The 26,518-nt window shown below is 47.7% G+C and overlaps 1 protein-coding gene across 3 annotated transcripts in view; it reads left to right on the top strand.

Moving 5' to 3' along the window:
• LOC143342287 (uncharacterized) overlaps positions 1–25,635 on the top strand; it is a 185,287-nt gene extending 159,652 nt beyond the window's left edge. For all 3 annotated transcript variants that reach the window (XM_076765981.1, XM_076765979.1, XM_076765980.1), the window contains 2 exons: positions 13,465–14,618; positions 15,919–25,635. In XM_076765981.1, coding sequence (XP_076622096.1) covers positions 13,639–14,618; positions 15,919–17,110 — 2,172 coding nt within the window. In that variant the 5' untranslated portion in view covers positions 13,465–13,638 and the 3' untranslated portion in view covers positions 17,111–25,635. The remainder of the gene's footprint in view (positions 1–13,464; positions 14,619–15,918) is intronic.
• The last annotated feature ends 883 nt before the right edge of the window (positions 25,636–26,518 follow it).

The raw sequence follows: 26,518 nt of genomic DNA, 5'->3' as shown, positions 1-26,518 counted from the left end.
ATTTATTTGTACCCGTATCTTATCCAACGAGCCACTTTCTTCCTTAGTAACCGAAATACCGAATGCAAAAACGGTAATTATATTGCAAACGCTACGAACGATTCGATACTTGATAAGAATTGGGTCTACGCGAATTTCTATCTACGCGGAACGATGATTACGTGAATTATCAAAGTTCGTTTCTCCGTGCGAGCGGAATGGTTGGAGAGACGACGAAAGGGGAATTGACGTCGTAAACCACCCGGTAGAATCACCCTCTTCGTCTTAATTCAGGGCGAGACGATCGACGCTAAGATCGCGAGATAATTGTCCCATTTGAGCGTCGTAATTCAAAGGCTAAGAAAGGAGAGACGAGCTCGCGCGAAACATTCCAAACTCGACACGATTCGCTGCTCGAACGCAAAAGATGTTCGCGAAAAAAACAGGCAAACGTTTCGTTTGTAATATTTTTGCGATCACGAGCCAGTTATCGATGGAATTTATCGAACGCGTAGATTGTTTCGACGATCGGTTCGCGCATATTTTTTCCAAAATATTATACGCAACGGAACAAACTGTGCACTTTTATCGTCGCGGTACGAAATCGCGACTTTGATCGCTCAAGCTTGTTTAATCGTTTTAAATGGTAATTGTTATCTGCGATACGTACCGGTAGGAAGCACGGACGTGTATTTCCAATAAATTTTCCAGCGTAACGTTCGATATCCACCGGAACACCGAGAGAGTATGAAAATAATCGAGTAATTCGAAATGCACGAGGCAGCGGCGTTAGTCGGCTTAATTTCGGATTCATATTTTTCGCGACGGGTATATTATTCGGAGCGTTTGCAAACAGACTTTCGTCCGTTTTGGAATCGAGTTCGCTTCGGTGCGCGGCCGTAACCGCAGGTATTAAGCGTAAAATGGGATATAGCGCGTACCAACGAATTCGACCGGTCTTTTTCGTCCCTGGCTTTTCGACGACTACGCAACTCGCGGTTTCTGAGTTGCTCGCGTCATGGACCAGTAAATACAACTCGAAATCAAAATATAGTACAGCCAAACTCAAACAGGGCAAAGTTAACGTTTCGCGTTCGACCGAACAAATTCTGAAACGAAATTACAACTTGTTAACTGTTCGTCGACGGTTCTCGATTAGCTGACCGTTCACAGACATCCATCGTCGAAGCTAATTTCCATTTATTATTATATTTTCGCATAATGATTTCTAAATAGGAATTTTTGCTACAGACATCGATAAAAAGCATTATTGTTACTCGGAAAAGCGATCGGGTTACGAGGATCGGTATTTCGAGAGTCCGTGGTCCGTTTTTGCGAAATTTTTACGAGGATATTCGAGTTCCGCGAAACGCTGTAAAGGAAATTCAATCGACTGGTCCTCCGCAGAAATGCGAAAATTATTCGGTTACTCCGATGTTCCTACCGGTAACAAGAAATCCGCGTTCGCGTTTTTCTTCGCGACGATTTTCCGTTCGAATTCTATAGATGGGAAATTGGTGACATTTTCGTAAGACAACTCGACGTAAAATCCTGCTTTCGGATTCTACGAGAATTGTCTCGATGCGACCAAAATCGGAGACGTTTCTCGATAAGAAGAACCGTGTTAGAGCGGATTCCTACAGGCGCATTCTTTCGAATCGATCACCGACATTTGGTTTTAATATTTCTTTCAAGAAGATTCCAAAGGTTTCGCGAAACGGATTCGGTTGCCTTTCTTCGCGAGATTCTCTATTCAAATTCCATAGAATTTCCAGGAACGCGGCATCCAAAGCCACGGAGGACGTTGCGTCCGATAAAAAGAAACGTTCTTTCGCAACAAAACCGATTATTTCGACCGCGAGATGCTAGATTCCGGCTTTGTTCGACGATAAAAGGCAGCTTTACCTTTTGCATAAGCGTTTCTCGTCGAGCCAGAGTTCGAGAGCCGAACCTGAATTCTACAACTAGTTAGTTATATTTCCGAACGTGGGAAAACATAATTATGTATATGGGTTTATTCTGGAACGCGAGTACGAATCAGAAACGAGGTTCCTCGTCCACGTTCGAGGATCGAAGGTGCGAACGTTGGAACGCCGCCATTTACATAAAACGTTATGCAGCGCTGTATCACCGTTCGTCGTCTGCGCTGTGACGCGCCTCTAGCCTAGCATTAATTCGTATCGTATGCAAACGACGCTGCAGTCGACGAAACAGAACGATGTCCGACTAATCAAGGTTCGACTACTGTTAAGATGCGTCGAGATCACGTTATCGACTCCTCTGGTTAATAATTATTGGCTCCATTGCGGGTTAATTACGGATATTAACGAGGACGATTAAAGTACCGTAAACGCGAGCCGCGCAACGCACGCAACGACTCGCTGTCGGTTATGCTTTTAACGCAGATTGAAATCCTAATTTCATTAATATCGCCGCGCGCTGAAACATTGTGTATTTCGCGAGCCGCGAGATTAATCGTTTTCGAAGCAAAAAACACGATTCCCGACGAGGTTTACTTTGCGTTGCGTCAACGTCACGGGGATCGAATATTCTCTTTTACACGCGTAAACATATTTCGTTGAGTGTTGTTTCACGCGGCTGTTTTAACGACGTTCTGAAACGCCGCAACTATATTTACAGCGAGTCGTTAACGCGTATGGGATAATGGAATCCGCTATGAAACGTCTCGTCCATTTATAACGTTGCGTTTGGTCTTTGTTTCCGGTGAAACTGTACAAACACGTGCAAACTTTTCTACGTACAAGAAGCTACAGTTGCTAGCGACCAGTAAAATATTTGAAAATATTTCTGCGACGTCCGGGAGGGTTACGTGACTTCGAGCATCGAATCGAACTCGTCTCGAATACCTTTAAGCGTTTAATCGGTGTGTAATCGGTTTCGAGCGTTGGAACGTGATCTACTGTTCTCCAGCGAAGCGTTTCGCGATTCGTTCTCTATTCTTCCAGGGACGAGGGAACGTTCTCGTTAAAACGAAAAGTGTTGTTCGCGTTGGATAAAGCAGCGAGCGTAAGCAGAAACGAGAACGGGCATTAAAACTAATATCTCGGCAAGTATGCGTAATTGCGCTTTCGCGATGAGAATCACTGCGGCACGTCGAACGATAGTGGACCCCGGAACGATAGCGAGGTCAGTGCGATAGCGAGACTTAATGCACTGGAGATAACCGTAATAGCGAGAGGTTTACTGCGCAGGGAGCAGGGACTACGGCTCGCCGAAAATAATGGAACCGGCTTACGCCCGGCAGCGCGTTTTACAATCGCGTCCATTTTTCTCGCGGTTTCGTCCCGATGTTTCCAACCTTGCCGCTGGAATACCATGGGAATATGCCGGCGGACCGATGGAATATTAATATTTTATTCGATCCTCGAATCTCTTTGGCCGCTCCCGATAAAAACCGACCGATAATCGATAGGAATTACTTTCCTCGCGACGACGTGCTCGAGCGAATTGGCGCGGTGTGACCGGAATTCTTGAAAAAATCACGAATCGCCGTGAAAAGTGACCGCGATCGGGAAGGAACGTGATCCCGGTAATTCGTAATAAGGACGGCTGGCGTCGCAAAGTCCCTACGGCGGCGGTCACTGTTGGCTCGCGACACGCGGAAGCGAGTCGTTAAAACGCCGGACGGTTTATCGCGGGTCAGTTAACGAGGGAGGAAAATTGCCGTCAGTCGTTGGCCGCAAGAACCGAAACGAAGACGAGACAGCCCGGGGGAATCGTAAAGCGACGACTCGCTCCGCCAGACGACGTTCCCCGTTCGGCGGTCCCAGTATCGAAAAAAGAGGAGAGAAGGGAAAAATGGCATACAAAAGAGTCGTTTCCGTGTCGCGAGGATCTTGCCAGAAACGGTAGGAACCACCAGGCAGAACGCCGTAACGATACGCGCCAAGTGTCAACCGTCCGTTCCAGGACAATCGAGAGGGCGTCGCTTGGAGAAATTCCTGCTGGCCGGTCTCGATGCTTTTATGCCGCGACGCCATTGGGTGTTGTTCAAGCCGCTTCCGACAATGCTTTTTCTTATTTAAACACTGTCGAGAATTCAAGTATTATTATCGAACGTCCCGAAGCGATTTAAATGGACTCGACGATCGGACGAGAGCAGATTACCGTTAAACCGTAAGAAAAGTGCATTAAAATTTCATCGATATTCGACGCGGACCGCAGGTGTTGCTCGCGCAAGCCGCTGGCTCGATATTCGGTTCATATTCGACTCGATGGTTTCGGAAACTAGCAGACATTGCTAGTCATCTTGGGTAACACGTACACTGGACAGGGCGCAAATTAATCTTGTCGTAGTTGACGCGATAGAGCGTTCGAGAGTCCCTTCGCGACGACCGAGCATCGTTACGGCTACACGGAGGTAATAAAATTCCGATAGACAACTCGATAACTCGACTCGAAAGAAGTTCGCGACCGTTGGATGGATCGTCGCGACTTGGAAGATTCTTGTTTCGATATTTCTCAGGGAAGAACAAACGTCGCGTTTCTTTTTCTTGCCGATCGTTGGAGGAACGGATCGTTTATTCAAGAGCTCTCGGCGAACGTAAAACTTGTTACCTTTTATCTGTCCCTTGTGCCGTTGGATGACTCGGTGTCGTAAGTCGTCTTACTTATCTCGCGCAACGACTGTCGCACGGGGCTTGAAAAAACTGAAAAGGAAGTCAAAAGGCAACCTTTGTATCTTTCCAGCGTCCCTTTTCGATGCTGGCTCTTCTATAGAACGTCTGGACGAGTCGGGACTCGATCGTTTTACTATTCCAAGGTTCGCGTTCGACGTACAAGCAATTATCGTTGCGTGCGTGCGTGCGCGACCGCGTGGCCAGCTGACAGGAAAGTAAATAGCACGTACCGGAAATGACATAGGGGAACATTAACTGCTTCTATCTCGAAAACAAAGCGCCCGCGTAGCACAATAGCGGCGGACTTTTTCGATTTCTCTTCGCGCGAGGAATTTCTTTATGTAGGTTTGGCTCATTGTTTTCAAACACCGTGCACGTGCAGCGCTTGTATACGCGAAATAAAATATATATTTAGCGAGTTTAAGGAATCGATCGAGGAAAAGGTGGTGGTAGAGTAATTTTATCAGTCGTTTAACGAGCGGTGCTCGTACGTACGTAGAGAAAGAGCATCGATCGCGTCCGATGGACGGAAACTTTCCAAATTTCTTTCCCATTAACGAGCGTAGGTTGGTCGTGTTCGTCGAGGCGAGAAGATCGGACTACTTGGTAATTCAGCTCGCGGGAGGGTCGAACGGCGTTCGTAATAGGGGCAATGCTTCACCGAGTCACCCTGGAGGTTTCGAAGCCCTTTTCGCGGTCGAACAGGGCGAGCTGTTCGCCCTGCGGGAGTGGCGGACGATCGATACCGGTATTCGGTAATTTTATGGTTCGACGGACCGGGTTTCGTTAAAAGATTGCGAGTAGACGTCAGGTGCGATATGCTTCGTTCCCCGATTACGTCCGCCCTTGGTCAGATAGTCGGTTACTTCCCTATTTGTCTTATCTAGGAAAATGGTCGCGTTTGTCCGATTTGAAAGCCAGCATCGCGCCGCGCCGGCTGAGTCGGTGGACCGTTATCTCGGCCGGGATTAGCGTTTCCCGTGGAACGCTCTGTAATCGAAGCCTCCTTTCCGAACCGTGAAATTGACTTCACGCTAAACGACGAACCCACGGTTGCCGGTTTGCTAAGATTTCGAAGAAGGGTATCGTTCCCTCAAATTTCCAGGGAACGAATTGCCAAATCCACTCGCCTCTACCGTTTTATTACGTCGGATATCTCGATTTTTATTCCCCGAAATTTGCTTCCCAGGAAAGACGTTTCTATCCCTCGATATCTGATTATCGAACAAATTCGTAGAAAGAGTATTTATTAATTTGAATTTTCAGCGATACGTGTGGTCGCTTCGATTAAGAAAACTGCTCGATCCGCGGTCTCGGGCGGATTCTCGCGCGCGTTCCGAGCACGGAAAACCCAAAAATATAATAGGATAAAGGGCAATACGGAAGCTGCATGGTAAAACGAGTGTACGGTAGGTACCTCGCGCAGCACAATTCGGTTGGCAGGAATTACGCCAGCGAGAAAACTGGGTTAGACTCCGAGGGAACTACTAGCGACCCGAATTACGAGATAATTATACGGGAAACACCGTGTACGAAGTTCGTTGCGTTTCGCCCGGACGCTCGCTAGCTTCGAGAAGCCCGCAAACACGAGCAATCGAGCTTCTGTTCGCGATTACATCGACCGCGATACTCGTTAATATCAATTGTCCAGAAGCGAATTTGTTGCACGGGTTCGCTTCAACTGTCGCGATTAATGGAACGCGATTAGCTCCGATTCCGGTGCCGCTGTTTCGTTTCCAGCTTTATTTTCGACTACGAATCGTGCTCGTCGGTGAAAAATTCGATCGACCGCGAGTTCCCGGCGTCGCAGAGACGCAAACAGCGACGATACTTGGATACGTTTGCTTTTCGCTATCGTGCCCTGTATACTTGAGTCGATCGCGAATGTCTGAAATACGGCTCCTGTATTTCTATCGGCCTTGTTAACGTCGAAAACGTCGAGCCATTCAAGATTCCCGAGTCTTAACAAAATTGCCAACACTTATCGTCCCAAAGGTCTTGCAGAACCTTAGTAAAACTTTTCGAGCTTCTATTTTCTTATCGGGACGCCTCGAGACGTCGAGATATGGTGGTTTACGCTTTAGATTTTTTTACAATTGCGTGCGTGAATTCTATTTCAAAGAGAGAGAGAAAAAGAAATTGTTGAAACAGAAAGAGTCGAGGAGCGAGGGTTGGATCAAAGATAAAAGAAACGCAACGTCGTTAACGAGATATCGGATAGACGCATCGTTAACGTTTCTTAGGAATTTGAAAAGCGATGTTCCAAGTTCGCTAAGAACCATTGAACGTAACAATTTCAAAGAACATACTTTGCCGAGGCGATAACGACGACGGGTAACCTAGAATCTCCCTAAGTTTTGAAACGAAACGGACGACTACCCGGAAGTTATTGTCCCGGAATCGGATTTCGTAGGCAGCGGAACGCCACGGAAGTTCCTTTAAAAATTGCAGAATAAATAATCCTCGAAGAAACGACATCGTCGATGGAAAGATTAAATTTTCGCAAACGATCGATTTGCCGTTTCGCGTTCAACGTTATTTCTGTTCTTTTGTTTCCATCGGACGCGCCGCGTCGCGACGCTTTGAAGTTTCCGCCGTTATCGCGTCTCCTTTAACGAATCGACAATCACGCTGGTGCTCGATAAGGAAAAAAGTCCGACGTTACCGGATCGGTTTATTTTTCCTTTTTAAATACAATCCGCTCCAGCGGAGCGCAAAATTGCCGAATTCCCCGATCGATCCGTCATGAATCGAACGAGGACTTTGATCTTTAACTCCGTGTGTCCCGTGACTGCCTTCCACCCACCCTCGGTTCCCATTCTCCACCGTTATCCCATTTTCCTACTTTTATGGACCGCTCGTCGCGTGACCAGAAATTTTTTTAAACCCAGACTCCCCATGGTAAAAAATTTATCGCGTCCCGTGTACATACCTCGCGCCAAGGTTTGCGATGTCACCGCAAGAAAATTGCCCGAAACAAACCTACAGTAGCATTTGAAAAATCTCGATTTATACGTATCGAGAATACAAAGATCGGACGAGATCATCGCCGTGGCTGTTTACGACTCGCCCGAGCTTTTTAAGCCGGAGAAGAATCGAAAAGGCGTAGGATTTTGTCGGAAGGGCCCGGAAACTGTAGGTCGATGGAACCTAAAGACGAGAGGTTCTCAAGCTAAGTAACCCTGGTAGCTATCCTCTACGGTAGATCTCAATTTGCCTTACCCTCGAATTATGGGAAAATTATGTACGCCGAGGGGATAGATGGATGATTCGTAACAGGAAGGCGTTCTCGATTAATTAGTAAGCGTGCTTTGAACTAATACCAGTAAGCATTGCACCGCGATCTTATACTCTATCTCGTAACAATCCCAGATTCCTAACAATTACGATTAGGTTACAACGGTAATTACCCGAAATCAATTCTAATTTACCGTCGGATCGTTGGCTGTTGCGGAGCAACCTTGTACCTTTCGGAATTAATGCTCTTTGCCGCTCGGTTCTTACTTCGAACATGAAACTTTTGCCATTTTTAAGGATGCCGGAAGATTTAAAATGCTCAAGTTTAATGGGAATCGACTGGGATAAAAGGGAAGAGAAAGGAGATGTTGAAAAACGGGGGTAAAGCGATGCCGAAACGCGTGGGAACCCCTACCGCTGGAGATGGAAGAAACAAGGGTGTATTTGGTCCACTCGGTCGGATCGATGAGAGGTCGCGCAGGGTGTCCTTTTGGCCATGTAGAGCATCGTAAGTCGAGGACGAACGCCCCGATAGCCTCTCGGGTAAAGAGCCACGAACAACAGCTTCCTTCGGATTCCAAACGGATTTTAACAGAGACCTATACGTATACTTTCTATGGAATCCCCGCTAGTTCTCTTTTCTCCTTCTCGAGACAATGTTAATTCCAATGGCGTGAAATTGTTGAGAAGGCAGACAGGCGATTCGATAGAGACAAAGTAACGCGAAGGGACAACGAAAAGATAATTTGCAATTCTATCAACGGGTAAAAGCGTGGAAATATTTCATCGTCCGAACGGTATTATGTACTTACTTGGACAAATACGTTTCGTAATCGAGGGGCGTGCCGACGCCATTACGTTTTCGCGAGCTGCAAGAAACTCGAGCCTGAATTCCTGGAGACGCGAGGCGACGCGGCACGGAGTTTATCGGCGATGCTATCGGGAATACATCGAATTCCCATTTTTCGTCTCCTCTTTCATTTTCGCGCTACATTCCGTCGTCGCGACGGAAACGGGACCGAGACCGGGGGCAGAGGGTCGGAGGGCAAAAGGGGTCGAGGACGAGAGAGAAGCCAGCAGCGTCGCGTTTTACATTTGCCCTGGCGTTTTCCGCAATTTTCTCCACGGTTTTCCAGAGTGGTGTTTAACCGTGGAAATCGTAGCGAATCGGTGAGAGTAATTCACGGGGATGTCGAGCTAATAACGTCGCGGCTGGAACGATCGAGGATTAAAGAAACAAACGTATCCGTGGATCGAACGGATACAGAGGATAAAGACACTTTAGCGAAAAGGATTCCGAATTGGAACGCAACAGAAAGTAGGCCTCGATACGGCACTCTTCCTCCGCGGATTCGAGGATATCGAGGCGTCTCTCGAGCGTCTCTATCCGTTTATTCGATCCGAACGATTCGCGGGGATAAAGGACGTTGCGGGAAAATATTTCCCTCGCCGCGTATTTCGGTTAGGCTTTCGTCGCTATCCAATTTAGTCTAGGAATTTATCGGGCGAAGAAATTCTTCGAGGAAGGTTCGCGCGCGGTGCCCCGATAGGAAATCAGAGGTTGTCACACTCGTAGAGTACGTAGCTTCCATCGACTGCCACTTATCGAACTCAGTCGCTGGTAAATTACGACTCTCCTCGATCGCTCTCGTCGCTTTCTTTTTACGCTACGAATCAATTTACGCGGATATCGAAGTTTGTCGTCGAGACCATTCTCCTCCGATGGTTCCTTTTCTCGCGCGCGTACGCATCGATCTCTCGATCGTCGTTTATTCCTCGGCTTTCTAATCGACGATACGAAATATTTCAGTGGCCTCCGGCGAAGAATCGCTCGGTATTAATATTTTTAATTATCGCCCGCGGACAGAGGGTGAGAATCACCGAGAAGAAACGCAAACTGTCGTAGGATCCTCGTTTCGTAAGCCGGAGCCAGTTTTAGCGCGTTAGAAGGAGCATCGTCAGAATTGCGGAGGAAAAAAGTGCCGATAGCAGATATTGGATTCGAAACGTCGAGCAGGCAATATCCTCGAGGCCTCCCTTTGCACACTCCTCCTGTTGGAAAACCTCGTTGAACGGGCATGCTGGAATAAAGCCATGAAAAACCGTGGGGTTTGCATGCCGACGAACCGCATGCGCTCGATATTCCGATATCCTGATATCGGCTGATGCTATGCCGCGACGAGTGTTTCTTCTCCAGCCGACGCGACGTCTTCGACTTCGGGACGCACACACGCCTACCCTCCCCGTCTCTATGGAATTTATTATCCCCTTTCGATCTTCTCTACTCTCTCCTTAGCTCGCTTTCAACTACTTCCACGAATACGCGTCTGCTTTTCCTCGTCAACCTCCAGACACTTTCCTTCCTCGTTCCGATGTTTCGACGCGTTTCCTCCGTTATTCGATATTTCTAGGGTCTTGCGTTCTATCCGATCGCTGACTCGACTGCCGCCCAAGGCAACGGATATCTGTTTCAACTTTGCTTCTTATCGGCCGTTTACGTACAGCGACGCTGTCCATGTTTTCCTCGTTAGGGCGATTCAACAATTTTCGACGCCTAGCATGCAGAAGTACGGGATCGTTGCCGTTTAATTTCCGTTTAAACGATGGGCGAAGGTGGTCAAGACTTTTCGAAGGGTAAATTTCTCATTAATTCCATCGGAGATTCCATTTGTATGGAAATACCGAAGATCGAGAGCATTCCCTAAAAGGATTAACTTCTCGTTTGTGCTATAACTTGTTCCGCAACGATACAGATTTCTCCTCCTTTTTGCTTCTTTCCTGTTCCGCGCTCTCCCCATCTGTACCAGTTTCCAAGTCCCCCGGCTACAGACTTTCCTACTCTCGGCGAGCCTCCTCTCTCGCCCCGAAGCCATCTCGCCAACATTTCCCAACTTTTCCACCGCCCCGATGCGGGTCAGATTTTTCCATAACACGCGCCAAGAGAAAACCGGGGGATTCCGTCCCTTCCCTTCCCACGCGAATATACGATCCCAGTTTCGCAACAAAAAGTGATTCGTTGCGCGGCGCGACGCGTCTCGTCTTTCTTGCTGTTTCGGAGAATTCGATCGGCAAGGATCCTTCCTTCGAGGTTTCGAGCTATTTTACGCGACACGGATCGTGCATCTTACGGAAGTTGGTGTCGCGCGAACCGAAACACCGAAACGATAAAAATGGAAATCGATTTGTTTCCGGGGCTAATAAAACATTTAGCAGCGAGACGGAACGTAGATATATCGATGGAATCCCTGCGAGGGCGACAATAGCCTCGACGAGCACACTCTCGCGAGACGAATCGATTACAACGGCCGTTCCGCGCGAACTTTACGAGGCTCGTTTACGCCGCGACAGCCTCCTTAGGCGAATCGTGTTTTCGATGCTTTAGAATTAATGGACGACACCAGCCACGATGTATTTTCGTAAGTGTAGCGCGCGTGTGCCGCGATGCGAACCGCGGCGACGTGCCTCGGTTTAACGTCGAGCCGTGATGCACCGATTAGTATGCGCCCGGATGCTTCGTTCAAAATGTATCGCGTGATCGGACGATTAATTATTAATCCGCAGTACGTCAATTCAGGTACAGTATCAACGCTATGCTGCGCCGCAGAAACGTCAACGATGTTTGTTTTACGGTCGTTCTGGCCGGAGAATTTCTAATTAACTGCGCGTGCTTGGACGACGATCGATGTTTTCCCGGTTTTATCAGTCGTTCGTCGGATAATATATAGGACTATCAATCGGCCGATTATTTAACGAGGAACGACGACGCGTTCGTTTCGGCGTTATTACGTTTACGCGAGACGCGCGTGGCCGAATAGTTCAATCGGACTACCCGAGAACGGTGTTTTTAGCGAAACTTGTACTCGAGGACTCGCGGATGGCTTTAAAACAGCGAACAGCGGGCAGATAAGCAGGTCGCCCGTAATTTGCAAGCTCGATAAACTTATAATGGAATCTTTTGACCTGTTTTCGAGGCTTCTGTCTCTGGCCATGAATTTTGCACGACGATGAACGTGCTAACTCCATCGCTGCGGAGAGCGGTATACGTGTACGCGCTTCAAGAATATGCACGCTCATTTGCGAGGAGCATGTGCATACAGAGCGTGATGCCTAAAAGGGAACGGCACTGGTTACGAAGGCACGAAAATTTTGCCAAGGATAAAGTCGTGCATCGTTCAAAGGACGCGAGACGATGCAACGACGGGGGAGAGCTCGTATTTTTTAATTATTTCCAAGCAGAAATGACCGGTGAAATATCGTTGCGATATCGATTCGACGCGTTTAACCCTTTGAGCTCTGAATACTCGTGGCCGAAACGGTTCGTAGGGACTATCGCGGCTATCGCTGACCATCGCTGGGGGCGGAATTCTTTTTTGCCACACTGAAGTGACAATTCAAGGCGCAAACAGTAATAAATTATAGTGATTCTTTTGCAGAAGGTTAAATAATTAAAGACTGTTATTTTCGAGCATTAAAATTATGTATTATAAACATTAACAATTTAAAACATTAAATATTACAATCAACTAAAAAACTTAATTTGATATTTACAACAGGAATTAATAATTTTTTTGGGAGAGTGGGACGTAAAATGGAATTTCCATTTCGGAAATTCCCGGGGATTTTTATGACCCTAATATTGCCCAACCGCTACTTAAGGAAGGCAAATTACTAACGAGTGCCCCTGTATTAATTTTACACGAAAATAACTGCATATTGATTGAAAAAAATCGACAAACGCATATATGCGCCCTTAGTCCAGGCGGATGATTTAGAGAAAACACATAAATGCGGCCTTAGGCTACACGGATGACTTTCGCCAAACGCATATACAGGGTGTCCCGTAAATAGTGTAAGAGCCGGAAATGTGGGGTAGCTGAGACGATTCTGAACAACAATTTCCTTTGCAAAAATGTCGGATGGAGCTTCGTTTTTTAATTATTAATTGTTTCGGTACGCACAAATCCAGTCTGCTTTTCCAGTACAGTTTTTAATAACAAACGATTACAAATGGTTCTTACCGTATTTATTTTAATTTTCTGAAAATAATTCTTATTTTAATTTTAACACACTCTGGCGAGAAGCGTCACTCAGGTGCGAAGAATTAATTTCCTAAAAATTCCGAGAGCATCTTCTCACATTTTATTTCTTCTTCCTTAGAAACAGCGAATACAAATAATTAATAAATTCGATTTAGTTGACTGATTTATCCAATCCGCAGAGGTAACAGTTGCAGTGGTAGTATTTTTAATTATTTGTATTCGTTCCTCGCGGTATCTCCGATGCACATCTTGCTACCTACCCGACACGGTGGCTCTCTTAGTTCGGACGGCCCTGAGCGCGCGGCAGGCACGCGCCGTGATTCGTCAGTGTTTTTCGTTAATAATTCAAAAACGAAGCTCCATCCGACATTTTTGCAAAGGAAATTGTTGTTCAGAATCGTCTCAGCTACCCCACATTTCCGGCTCTTACACTATTTACGGGACACCCTGTATGCGTCCATAGAGCTCTAAGGGTTAACCGATAACTTTATCCTCGGTCGGTGTAGTATTTTACAGCGAAACCCGATATAGGAGATAAAAAAGTTTTGTTGTAACGGTTGTTGTTTCAGGGTGGGAATCGACGATCGAGCGCCTCGGCTTGATGACCTCGCTAGAATTCATTCGGAGAGCGAACGAGTGGGAAGAACGTCGGCGTAGAAATCGAACCGGACGGAGTCGGGAAGTTGAAAATGCGATAGAGAGAAGGGGCGAAGGTAGCGGCGAGAGGTCGAGAACGAGACACCATGTGCCCGAGCCGGCGGGCCTGGTGGTGGAGAGGGGCGGTTCTCGGGACGATGATGCTGTTAACCTGGAGCTCGACGGTGGAAAGCTGCCCGTCTCTGTGCACGTGCAAATGGAAGAGCGGGAAAGAATGGGTAGAGTGCGCGAACCGTAACCTAAAAGGGCTCCCGCAGGGCGCCCGGGAGGAGACGCAGGTGTTGGATCTGTCGAGCAATCATCTGGTCAGTCTGCCGCCGGAATGCTTTCACGCTCTCGGCCTGATAAATTTGCAGCGACTCTACCTGGCCAGATCGCAGATCAGCCGGATAGCGTCGAGGGCGTTCGTGGGCCTGGTGGGCCTGGTGGAGCTGGACCTTTCCGAGAACCTGATCGAACAGGTACCGACCGAGACCTTCCCCTTCTACTCGAATCTGATGAAGCTGCTGTTGAACGGAAACCCTATACGAGAGATTCGCCGCGGGGCGTTTCAACATCTGGCGCACCTGACGAACCTGGACATGAGCCAATGCCGACTCGAGACTATCGAGCAGGACGCGTTCGAAGGCCTCCAGCTGCTCGAGTGGCTTCGATTGGACGGGAACCGGTTGACCCGCGTGCCCGACCGGACGCTGCCTCTCGGCGGCAGCCTTCGGGGAGTCGCTTTGCACAACAATCCCTGGCTATGCGACTGCCGTCTCAGGCCCACGCAGGCCTGGCTCAAGGAATCCGCCCCGACCGCCCCCCAGGAGTCCGAGCTCGTATGCGACGCGCCTCCGAAGCACCGCGGAAAGCAGATCAAGACCATGAACCCGAACGAGCTGGCTTGCCTGCCGCAAATCGAATTGCAGGATCGACTGGAGGCCTACGAGGGGGACAACGTCACCCTGAGATGCGACGTTTACGCCGTTCCGGCCGCTAAGCTGATTTGGTGGTTCAACGGGGAGCCGTGCGAGTCCCAGAACGAGAATAATTCGCTCCTGATCGCTTCCAGCAGCTGCCCCCGGTGAGTACCTGCCTACACGGCTCCGACAACCTCTCAATCTTTACAGCATCTTAGAATCCTCAGCGTCCTAAACTAACTTTTAATATTTATTCCTCGTTCGCGGATAAAAATCGACCGTACCCCCGAGTCTACGTCAAATATTTTCGTGACCCGGGGCGCTTCTTTGCTTACCCTCTGCCTTTCTCGTTCTTCATTTTTCGTATTTGTCGGTCAACGGTCGACAGAACGAGACACGCGCACGAAATTCAATTTCAGTCACCGATGGAAATTTTTATTTTTATATCTTTTCCTATTGCCAACGATTTCTTCGTGTTCGAGGAAACGAGTTGAAACGCAGCGTGGGAGAAGTATATTTTTAATCGCGCGTTTTTCGTCTTGTTCTCGCGTTCTTCTCTTTAGTATCATTTCGTTACACGAGATAAGCGACAGTTGTCGAATCGTCGCCAATATCAAAATTTTCCCCAGAGAAAAAACAATTCCTGGTATTTTTCGCCGAACCATCGACAGAGCGAAGCGGTGGTACAAATAGCTGCGTACACGGTCGTTCCGAATCGAAATAAACTTCCAATAACATTTGAATTTCTCCCGTGGATAAAGTTCTCGTTGTTTTTACGGTCACGGTCGGGTCACGTGTTTCGTGCAATTTCGAAGGAAAATCAGCTTCTGCTCGCGTCGTTGGAAACTTACGCGTTGATCGAGTTTCAAACGACGTCGCGACGAAGAAAAACCTCGCGCGCTGTTCACGGTCGTTTACCATGAAATTACCGGTATACTAATTACCAACGTTTGCATCGCGACCGTCGGACAATTTCTAGCGACGTCTCTGTGGAAAAATTTCAAAGGTTTTGTCGCTAGAATTTTTTAGCGACCGTTAGAACCGCCAGCCCGGCCGTGCTTTTGCACCGAAGCTTTAACGAAACTTCTGTCTCGTTAATAGTACAAGCTGGGCCGTGTTCCACGTCGAACGTCGTTAAAATGTTATTCTCGTTACAATATCAACGCAGCGATGGCGGAGAATCGTCGATCCGGGAACGCGAAGTCGCGTTATTTTTGTCGCGGCGCGCCGCGAGCAAACCTTTAACCAAATTCGCTTTGAATTAAACGTTCCGCGTCGCGTCGCGGGAGTTTCACATCCTGAACGCTCCTAATGAATTACACGGTTCGAAGGAAATCGTCGACTATTTTTCAACTGTACGATCCTCGCGAGACTACCGTCGAGTGAAATTTTCATAGAAATAGAATAGCGAATCGTTGGTCCGCTCGAAGCAAAATATCGACGATGTGGCGAAATCTGTTTCAGGTTCGTGTACAAGCAACGAGGGGACACCAACATGAGCAGCACTCTGTTGATCTACTCGGTGGAGTCGCCGAACGAGGGCACGTATACGTGCATAGCGGAGAACGGAGCAGGATCGGCCGAGTCGAATCTGTCTTTGAGAGTGCTCGTGCAAGAAAAGGTGACCGCCGAGCCACCGAACGATCGTTCCAGATCGGGATACGTGGCGGCTGTAGCCGCCGGAGCTCTGGTGTTCACGCTGTTCGCCCTCGGTTCCCTGATAGCCAGCGTGGTGTTTTGCGTGCGCAGACGTCGTCGTGACCGGAAGAGAAACTCGAAAGCTCTGGTGTCGCAGAACAAGTCGGTGATGCCGATCACCAAAGACACCGCGACCAGTATACCCTGTCGAAAGGGCAACGGGAGCTTGTTGGGGCTGGAGCACCAGCAGATAGTCTCGTACACCGAGAGGGAGATGAACAGAGCCGCGACTTTGGAGCACAGGGAGCACAGAACCGTGGACGAGCCTTACTGCAGTCCGGTGTCCAAGTATCTGACGGAACCGGACCTGATAAACGAGGTCCCGGAGACGACGGATGTGGGCTACGGTCAGCTGTACCGTCACCAACCCGGCGACAGACAAATCCTAGAATACGACTCGGGGTATCCGCTGCAGCCCGACTTGCGTCCGTCGAATATACCGCAGCTCAGCTATCTCGACCAGGACGGCTACCCCTTGAACTTTGGTCTACCGAAACTACCCTTCAGCGCGGCGAGTACCCTCCCACGTTTGAGGCAACGAATGGCGGAGGGATCCGCGGTCGCGCCGCCCGCCAGATACTCCAGGGAAGCGGAGTTTCTCGCCAGATCGCCAGGATACGACCCGGTGTTGCCTAGAACCGATGCCAGGTACACCGCCGAGGGATACCCTTACCCCGCTCAACAACAGCCGCAGATACAACCGGTGGAGCAGCCTCTCCAGCAGCAGTTGCCCGTTTCCCCGGTGTCCCCGGTTCCCGTCTACCCCGAGGTGCCCTTCATCCCTTCGCCCCCCGCCGCGTACAGGGGCGAGACGACGCCTCTCTCCCCCAGATCGTTGCTGAGCAAAACGGCACGCGAGGCTGCCGCCGCCGCCGCGGCCAGGGCGGAGGAGCTACAGCCACCCCATCACCCGGAGAGTCCCGACGAGGGCTACGTCGGCGACGCGATGGACGTATAAACGACCCTTTTAACCACAACCACCGAATACCACGCGACCAAACGATACGGAATCCTCGATGTTTGTGTGAATCCTCGAGTGTTCTCCGTTTCGTATTTCGGAAAGACGATCGTCGCGATCCGGTCGCGAGCGTGTCCGAAACGAGGGTAAATTTGTCAGGAGGAATTAATCCTGGGAAAACAAGCCGCGGTAGATGATTGGCGGAACAAGAACCTCGGGACAGACGGAGGACGTCGTCGTCGAGATCCGGCGGAATGGATGTCAGACGTCGTACGACCAAAGTGCCGGTTGAGCAGGAACAAAAGGAGCCGACCTAGTAGTCGGGAACCGTAATGGATTAATCAGGTGCAAGGCTTTCCGGAAGCCCCGAATCGCGTGTCTACGGATAATAATTTCTTGTCAGAGCCAGGCCAGCGTGTCCATGGACCGACAGCAGCCCTCGCTAATCGAATCACGGTTACTACGCGTTTTCCGTTCCCCCGTCTTCGGGGTCGACGTTAGATTTACTCGTTCGAGAAACGCACGCAAATTTCAAAAACGTGAAACCGCGAGAGAATTCTTTCGGTGCCCTTGAGCTAGAAACGAGTCCCTCTGCCGGAGAAGGATTTTCGAGAAGCTTCCGGAACGCCTTGGCGCGTTTCTCTTTCTTTCTCTTCCTCTCTCTATCTCTGTTTCTCTGGTTCCCTCTGTCGGTTTGCCCGACAATGGAATCTCTCGAAGCGAGGAATACGTTAACGGTGGGCCGGATAGAGGAATCGAATTTTCCAAGAGCTTACGAAAGCCGCCAAACGCAAACAACTAGCCACGGGCGGAAGAGAAATTCGGAAAAATGTTTGGCGAGCCGTTAGTCGCGGCTCGATCGAAGCCGATTCGTCCACGACCCGGGAACACAGGAATCGATGCCTTTGCGCTCGTATTAGTTTAATCCTGCGACTCGGTCAGTCGTGCAAAGATATTCGAAACTTGGTTTACATTCGATTCGATCCGATATCGTAATTTCGTTGTCGCGTCGCTCAATGAAATATTAAATTTAACTAGAAAACGATATACAAGGTGTTCGGCCACCCCTGGGAAAAATTTTAATGGGAGAGTCTAGAGCCCAAAATGAGACGAAAATCAAGAATATCAATTTGTTGATTGAGGCTTCGTTAAACATTTATTAAAAAATTTCAAATCATAATGGAAAAATTATTTTCGATTGCGGGAGTCAATTACAATCGTTTTTGGTAAATAGACATCTCCTCGAAATCCTACTTCCTTTCGAGAAAAAAATTCAAGTAGGTGCCTAAATTTTTCGGTGAAATTAATAAGTTTGAAATCATAATGGAAAAATTATTTTCGGTTGCGGGGGTAAATTTCAATAATTTTTAGTGAATACACATACCCCCGAAATCCTACGTACTTTCAATTACTTACTCAATTAACAAATTAGCATCCTTGATTTTCGTCTTATGTTGGCTTTCAGAATCTCCCATTAAAGTTTTTCGCAGGGGTGGCCGAACACCCTGTATAACATTGGCTAATTAACCGTTTCGAAAGGACACGCGTACGAAGCAAAGTGCTGGAGAAACTCGTTATCCGGTAAGCCGCGTAACGCGTTCCAAGCGGAAACAAATATTTTTTAACAAGTAGTACATCCTGTTGTTATGGTTAGATGCGTGTTCTTTGCGCGGAGGAATAGAATAAAACGTCGGTTCCAGCGACCGAGAGCAGTTTTACGAGCGCAAAGCTCGGGAAAAGAAGACAACGAAAGGGCGTAGAGGAAGATCAAAGAAGGAAGAAGCCAGGATTCGTACCGTTTACCGAATATCTGTTCAAGCTAACACGCAACCCCTAACCCAACCCCGTCTCTCACCGCCTCCACTCGTTCCCCCCGATTACTCCAGTTTTTAGAATAACCAATTATATCGTTATTAAAGTTTACTGCTCGTCGGTTTCAGGAGAAACGAACTCTCTATCGTGTCTGGAAAGTTCCGACGGAAGGTTAAAGCAGTTCCGCCGCTGCGATAATAACGTTAACTGGGGTGTTTAAGACTGGTGAACTGTGCGAGATTACGAGCCAGCTAGGGTGGTACTTAACCTGATGTACAGAACTGTTAAATATACATACACGCGCGCGCGCTCTTGCGCGTGCATGTACACACAAACACAAACACAAACACACACACACAAACACAGACACAGACACAGACACAGACACAGACACAGTCAAAAATATATATAAACTCGGAGAAACAGACACGAGAGTGGTATATACGTACACACTGATATAAATACGCGAATACGAGGACCGATCGGAACACTCGAAAACGGTGAAAGTAGATATTTTTTAAGGGTGTCTTCGAGCCTACGACGCGCGATCAAACGATGTAATCCATTGTCGAGTGTGCATAATCATCGTGTAACAGAGTTTTAAGCGTTCGACGGCGTGTCCGGGTGCGCCGCGAGACCCGGAAGTAAAGTCGGAGACGCATGGATCTCCTGAATTCTTAGAGGGACCATCTTGAAGAGCAATCATTCTCGACGCGTTCTACTTTCCGAAACGTATCGAAAAATATCGCCGCGGCCCTTTGATCCGTAACCATCGATCGTTGGACCTTCGCCTCGACCGATAGAAGCGCTAGGGCGTCTGCACGGAATTAACTCTTCAAAGTTCTCCTATCGCAACGGGCCGTGTCTCGCGTGGCATCCTGCGCGCATGTCGGTCAATCGTGCAAACCGATTTACGTATGTAGCGTAGCTATTAAATAGATCGATCGGATATTTAGGGCCTCGATGGCTCGGGTTTTTACCGTTGACACTGTAGCAAAACGTCGGAAGCGACGCTTCCGTAAGTGTCAACCGTAGAAACGGCTCGATCGCTCTTTGGTCGCGAAGGAGCGTTCTTCTCCACCGCGAAAGGGTGCTTCCGCGCGCGATAACGTAACGTAACACGTAATAAAAGAGCCGTTAATCTAGCGTTAGGGTAACGAGTCACGGTAAGTGGACAGAAACCTCGAATACGGTAGACGGACGCAGCCCCGATAAGGCCGAAACATGGTAGAAGGAAGCTACTGGAAGAGGAAGAATTTACGACACGCGGCTGCTGGATGATCTCCTTTTTGCCATCGCAATCACCAGACCCCGATCGCGGTGTTTGCCTTACAGTCTGCCAGGAACGGAAGCTCAACGGTATCCATTAGAGATTCCTCAGGCTCGACCGAGGTCTTCGTCGCGATTCCTAGAGACCGTCGTGAAAATTGACGGGCTTTCGAGGCTGGTTTCCAGCAGCGTTATCGCCTCGACGCGACGGCTATCAACGTCGAGACCGCTTTAGCCGGTGAAATCGGCCTCTTCGCGTCTTTCGAATCGCGCAACCCTTCAGTATTTCCCATTCGACGCGTTAAACTCTCGAGAAGAGTCAGAATCTATCCTTGATACACGTAAATCGCTGATATCCGTACTTCCCTTTTCGACCAACAGACTTCGAACGATCTTTTCGCTTTATATTCTACGAAATTTGGTCGACGAACGAAAGAACCGAGGTGAAAATCACGATGAAAGGTATTCATTTTTATTTGATAGCGAAGAATCTGAAACGAGTTTTCCGTAAATCTCTTTTTGTAACGTGTTGAAACTAGCAAATGGCCTAAACGAAAAGCCCATCGTGGATTACAGGCTCCCAGCGACCTCGAACGATCAATTAATCTCCTCCCGATCACAGTAGACTCGAACGAAGCGATAAACGCGCCGCAAATACATCGAAACGTCAAATTTAATTCAATTTGTAATTTTTAGTACAATGATGCGAATCTACTCTTAGTCCCGGACGAGAGGCATACGATCGCGCGAACTCTGAACGATGGTTTCCGAACGAAAGCACCGCTGATAGGATCCTTGGAAAGTACAATTTTTATCTGTAATTTTGTAACAGCAACGATAGAAAATGTTGGCGAGCGCATCGATCGTCTCGCGACAAGACTCCCAACGTTTTTATCCGTCGAATCGCGTATTTTTGTTCCGTAGAGCCGTTCTTCGCGCATCTGTCGATAGCGGTGTGGGATCAGTGTCCACCGCAATGGAATTACGCGGTTTGCTATACAGCTGTGCACTCGACAACGTTCGCGATAGCACAATTACTCGCATTGATTCGCGGTGTACGTTCGGCGGAGGATCGCTCGCGATTTTACGTAAACATCTGGGGAAAATCGAGGGCGTTCCAAGAAGTTATTCGTTCATAAACCCACTCGCTGTACCGATCCTGAACAGAATCTATTTGTCGGGTGTTCAGCGTGCGTGAGAAACATGGAAACGCTTGGTACGAGGTGAAACGAGTTACTCGGAAATTCGAAACAGGGTAGACGCGGGCAGAGAACGCGCGAGACTTTGCTTCGAATTTCCCGAATTCGACGGAATCCTCGGTGGAATTGCTAGCCGGGAGTTTCGATTCGAGCGCACATGCTACGAAATCGCATCGACGGGGAAACCTTTCTTCCCGGCTGTCGGCGAGTAACGAGCCGCGGGAAACGCTTCGGTGAACGCGTCGACGCACTGAAAGGGCTTGTTTTCGCGGGCACAACGAGGATAATCACTATTTGCAGGACAACGGTACGCGTCCGCGTGACAGGAATCGAGCTGTCTCTTTGAGAGCTAGTCGACAGCGTTCGTGGCTGGAAAAACTCGCCGATTGTTGCCGTACAAACGGCCATCGAAATCGTTGTTCGACCTTTTTTCGATTCCGTTCGACGAGGATGCTTTTCGACGATCTTTGACGCGGCTGCGAGTTTTCCGAACTTACGCTTCTTCGTTGTAATTTTTATTTATCGTTCGATCGATCCTTCAACTTTCGCGAGGCTATCGAACCAGTAGAAGTCGAGAACTTAGAGTTAGTGAACTATTTACATACGTAATCGGCTCGCGTTGAGAGAGATCTAGTTCAGAGACATCCCGAGTAAGAGTTACATTATCCCACCGTAGTAGTAGAACTACAGAATCGCCTCCCGATAAAACCTACATCTTCTCTTGATCGAACTAGGCCACCACCATACGACGAAGCCTATAGTATTACCTTATAATAGGATTTACTGCATAATTAAAGGATAATCCACGATATCGTTCTATACTAAAGTCTTCAATATCATCTTACGATAAGTCCCGAGACATTACCCCGTTGTAATGTCTACAATAGCGTCTACGGTAGGACGGGGGATTAATCCGTGTTTTATCGAGGCGCGGTAATAGAAAGGTTTAAACGGACCCTTCGCTTTTACGTAATAATGCAACTTTTAACGCGTAGACACGCTCGAAGAAACGAAATTCGCATGTTTTAAACTCCCCGTCGCAAAAATAATGATCCAATTAAAAGGTAAACATGTGGGAAGGCCAGGGAAAAATAATGCACGGTAACTTTCGAATTCCGCTCGAAAAATCCACTTATTTATTAACGAGACCTCCTGATTATCTCGACACTCGACGCGGCGGATAACGAACGACGACAAGCAGGAAGCACGTTTCCATATATTATTCGCACGGTGTCGCACGGGTCAAATTCGCCACTCGATGATATTCATTATTTTTAACAATGCACTTTTCCCGGCGGTCAGAACTTCAATGCGTCCAAACCGGCGACAAAGGATTCCGGCACCGATTAACGATAAGTTATGAACGCGGCTACGGACCCTGATAATTATTAGCGGGCTATAAGCGATGGTTATTGCCGTCGGAGGATTTAATTATTTGACGCTAATGCGGTTCCCAGTTTCAACAATGCCATCCAATGTTCGCGGCACCGTTGCTTCTCCGATTGTTCCCCTTTGTTTCGTAGATCGCTGATCGAAGTCGCTGATCCCTGACGTTTCACCAAAGACGAACCTATAGATTCTCTCGGAAATTTCACCGTCGCGAATGTTTCTTTTCCCAAGGAATCGTGTTTTCTTCTTGCACTATCGACGCAGTAAAACAAGACACGTCGAATTCAACGGTTCGATAGCATTTTCTCGTTTCTGAATCCCTTCCCATCCTTCGAGCATTCGTTAATCGTTCTTCCAAGGTAAATCGCGTTCCTCTGAATTCAGATTGAATGGATCCCCGTAACGAAAACTGTAGCACGCGAGGAAATTTATTCCCCACTGTTCGTTTTCTTTCGTTCCGGACTGGTCAAAGGTACTCGCCTCTATTTAGCTCGTCTCCAAAAATGCAACCAAAGTAGTCGGTGCGAGCGAGCGGCTTAAAAATCGATTGGACAGAGTCAGCGCAACGAGCCTCGCGAGTAGTCGGGAATCGGAATAAAACGTTATGTTATCGACTTTTCGATGTTCGCGTACGACGAGGAATTAATAAGCATTACTAACTACGGTCGAACGCCAAACGAGTTTCGGTAGCTTCCTCGCAAAGCTCGCTCACGGTACGCGAATTTCGTTGCAGGTTGTCGCTTCGATATCCGTTAACGTTCGACGAGGCACGGTCATAGAACGCTGGCAAAAATTCATCTCGGTGGCGAAATATTTTTCGGTAATATCGTTGGCCGTGCGTCCGGTCGTTTGATCACCGTCGCCGCAGGTTCGAACGCAATCTTCAGCTTCGATCGCGCCGGAAAAAATGTCACTTTGTCCCGCGGTTCGATTCGCGCGCCCCACTGACAAATTACAACATAATTTTCCGATAGATCGCGGCCTACGACCTCGTTGTTTCACGCCTCTCTTTCGAAACGAAGTATAACTGCTGTTTGTTTGATTCTCAAAGCATTCCCGCGAACGATGTACGAGTACGTCTAATGAAAATTCAGCAGAATTCGTTCCCACGAATCTTTGGCAATCGAAGCACGTGGATTCAATTATGCGAATCGCGAGCATTGCACCGTTTACGCCATACGCAACGAATCGTAGAGCATATATTTTGAGGAAATAAATTTGTAAGAGAACCGCAACGTGTCTCGAGCGCGACTTCGTCGAAGCGGAATGGCTCGTAACAGAAACCGGGAGAATTTCCGTTTGCGCCGCGACGTCTGACGCGTCAATATGAATATATGTATGAAATACGAGTAGACGTTTTTTCCGTAGATCGATCCACCGCGATCTATACGGTCAAAGAAGAATTTATATCGAAATTTCCACCCAAGAATTCGCGCGTCAATCGTCCAACGACGATTAGTCGCATTTGTATCTGAAATATTCCATCGATTCGTGGGACGCAAAGTCCTCTTTTCGCTACGCGACGCTGCAAACGTATTCGTTTAATTAGTTAATGTGTTTATTCGGATGGGATTTCTCCGTTGCTCGTCGAATGCGATTAACCAACGAACGAAAAGGTTCTTTGAAGGTGGGATAGATTAAGGATCTGGGTTGACAAAAATGTACGTTTACGGTGGAGATAGAAGCTCCATGCAATCACGATATCATTTAACGTTGCTTTGGAATTAAAAACAAAGATTAAAACGTACAACTTTTTGATCGATACGACGTTACGCTACTCGTAAAGAACAGTGCAAACGTCGGAAATCCTTGCTCCTTTAACGAATAAATAAAAGATTAAAAGCAACGATTAACAGAAGCTCCATAATTCATCGAGAACAATTTCGATTACGCCTCGAAAATTTTCACTGCGGAAGCACAATCGTTCCTCTTCTAAAATGTTAATAATAATCTCCAAGTTCGAAACGCGGAACTCGTTACTATTAAAACTTATCGGAAAGGAGGTTCTGCTTCCGGTGTGAAAATTCCAAAGTCGCGGCCGTGTTTTCGATGAATTATGAAGCTTCCATTAACCGTTGCATATATTTATTGAGTAGAAATCGAACGCGAAACCATCGTCAGAGTTGGCGTGTAATGAATAATTACGATTACCGGTAACGAGTCCAAGTAGAATGTCAGCGGTTTGGATCAGACGAAGCGGAGGAAGCGGAAGAAGCGGAAGAAGGGTAATTCGCGAGACGGGCGGAGCGTAGCTAAGACGAAAAGAAGGGAAATTCCGATGGAACCGTGACAGCCGCGCGTCACTTTCTCGTCACGAGGCTTCCCGCGAGTCATAATCGTTAGCAAAGAGGAGAAGAAAAAGTAGAAAAAGGGAGCAGAAGAAGGAGGTGAATCGAGGGGCAGACGTATCGATCTCGTTCGACCCAATCTTCGAGTGTAAAATTCGCCACGGAGAGAGTTACGATTCCGCACAACTACACACATGCGCACACCTATATCATTTGTGCACACCTTACACATATTACATACAGTCACACGCCAAATCAAGCCCCGTGAAATCACCTCTCTCTCTCTCTTTCTCTCTTTACATACATACATACATACATATATGTACACGTGTGTATATATATATGTGTACGTACGTGCATACACGTGTGTATGCATACATATGTACACATGTAATACGTACACAGGCTCATTGTACACACGATGTTCCGAATGATTGAGCAATACGATTTGTATTACCGTGTATAACGTAATGTATTCGATTCTGCACATGTCGTACGTACTTTGGATGTAGTGAAGGGTTTTTCACGACTGATATGAGATTAAAGAATAAAAATAGCTTTTGTATTACACGCCGTCTTTTTTCTCGTTCTTCAGCCCTTTCGATCACGTTCCCGCTGCTCCTCGAAGACGCTCGTCCCAAGGTTTACCAAGCAGAAGTCAGACTACGGATCCATTAAATCTGGGATTTTACTCGACGCGGAATACGTTGACGCGTCCCGCTGGTAACGAGATGTTCTACGATTTGATGCTCTACAAACATCGGCTCTTTAGTCATTCGACGTTGAATACGGGGACGCGTGACCAGAATCGTACGTCTTCGATTTTAATCCACTCTTGCAACAAGGTAGGTTACACGTCTCGGTTGCTATATATCACTTTAGAGACACGAGTAATTAAAATTGTATATACCGTAACCGTACAAATCGTACGATTACATATTCCCTGTAGGTTTCTAGTTTACCGATACGTCTAGTACAAGAGATAGCACGGATAGAACATCCCCATCGTGATAGGATATAGATGCACAAGCATCGATCCCCACCAACTGGAAACCCATCAAAGGACCTCGAAGTCGATCCATCGATCGACACTCTGATCTGAACAGCCGAGCCTAATAGAGCGTTAAATTGTATTAGTAATTTTTGCTGTCTTAAAATCAATCGTGTTAATTCGATGTACTTAATAATTCTCCAAATTATAAGACTTTCTTGGGATCCATGAGAAATCGTTGATGTTACAAATCAACGAAAAGTCAACGGTTACAATACTGCGTTATAAATATTAATGTTAGCCCCCGTCGAGGTAGCCGATATTTTACGCATAGCAACCGGGACTGGTCGTAAGTCGATTAAATTCGAAGGCGAACAACGCTTTGGAACAATTGTACGATACCCCTTTCCACGATCGACGATCTTTTAGTCTCGTTGCAGGTTTGCTCTAATCGTGTTAC

Source organism: Colletes latitarsis, chromosome 6, assembly GCF_051014445.1.
Source record: "Colletes latitarsis isolate SP2378_abdomen chromosome 6, iyColLati1, whole genome shotgun sequence".
In the NCBI taxonomy this organism is placed as follows: domain Eukaryota; kingdom Metazoa; phylum Arthropoda; class Insecta; order Hymenoptera; family Colletidae; genus Colletes; species Colletes latitarsis.
This window is presented reverse-complemented; position numbering and strand designations above follow the sequence as displayed.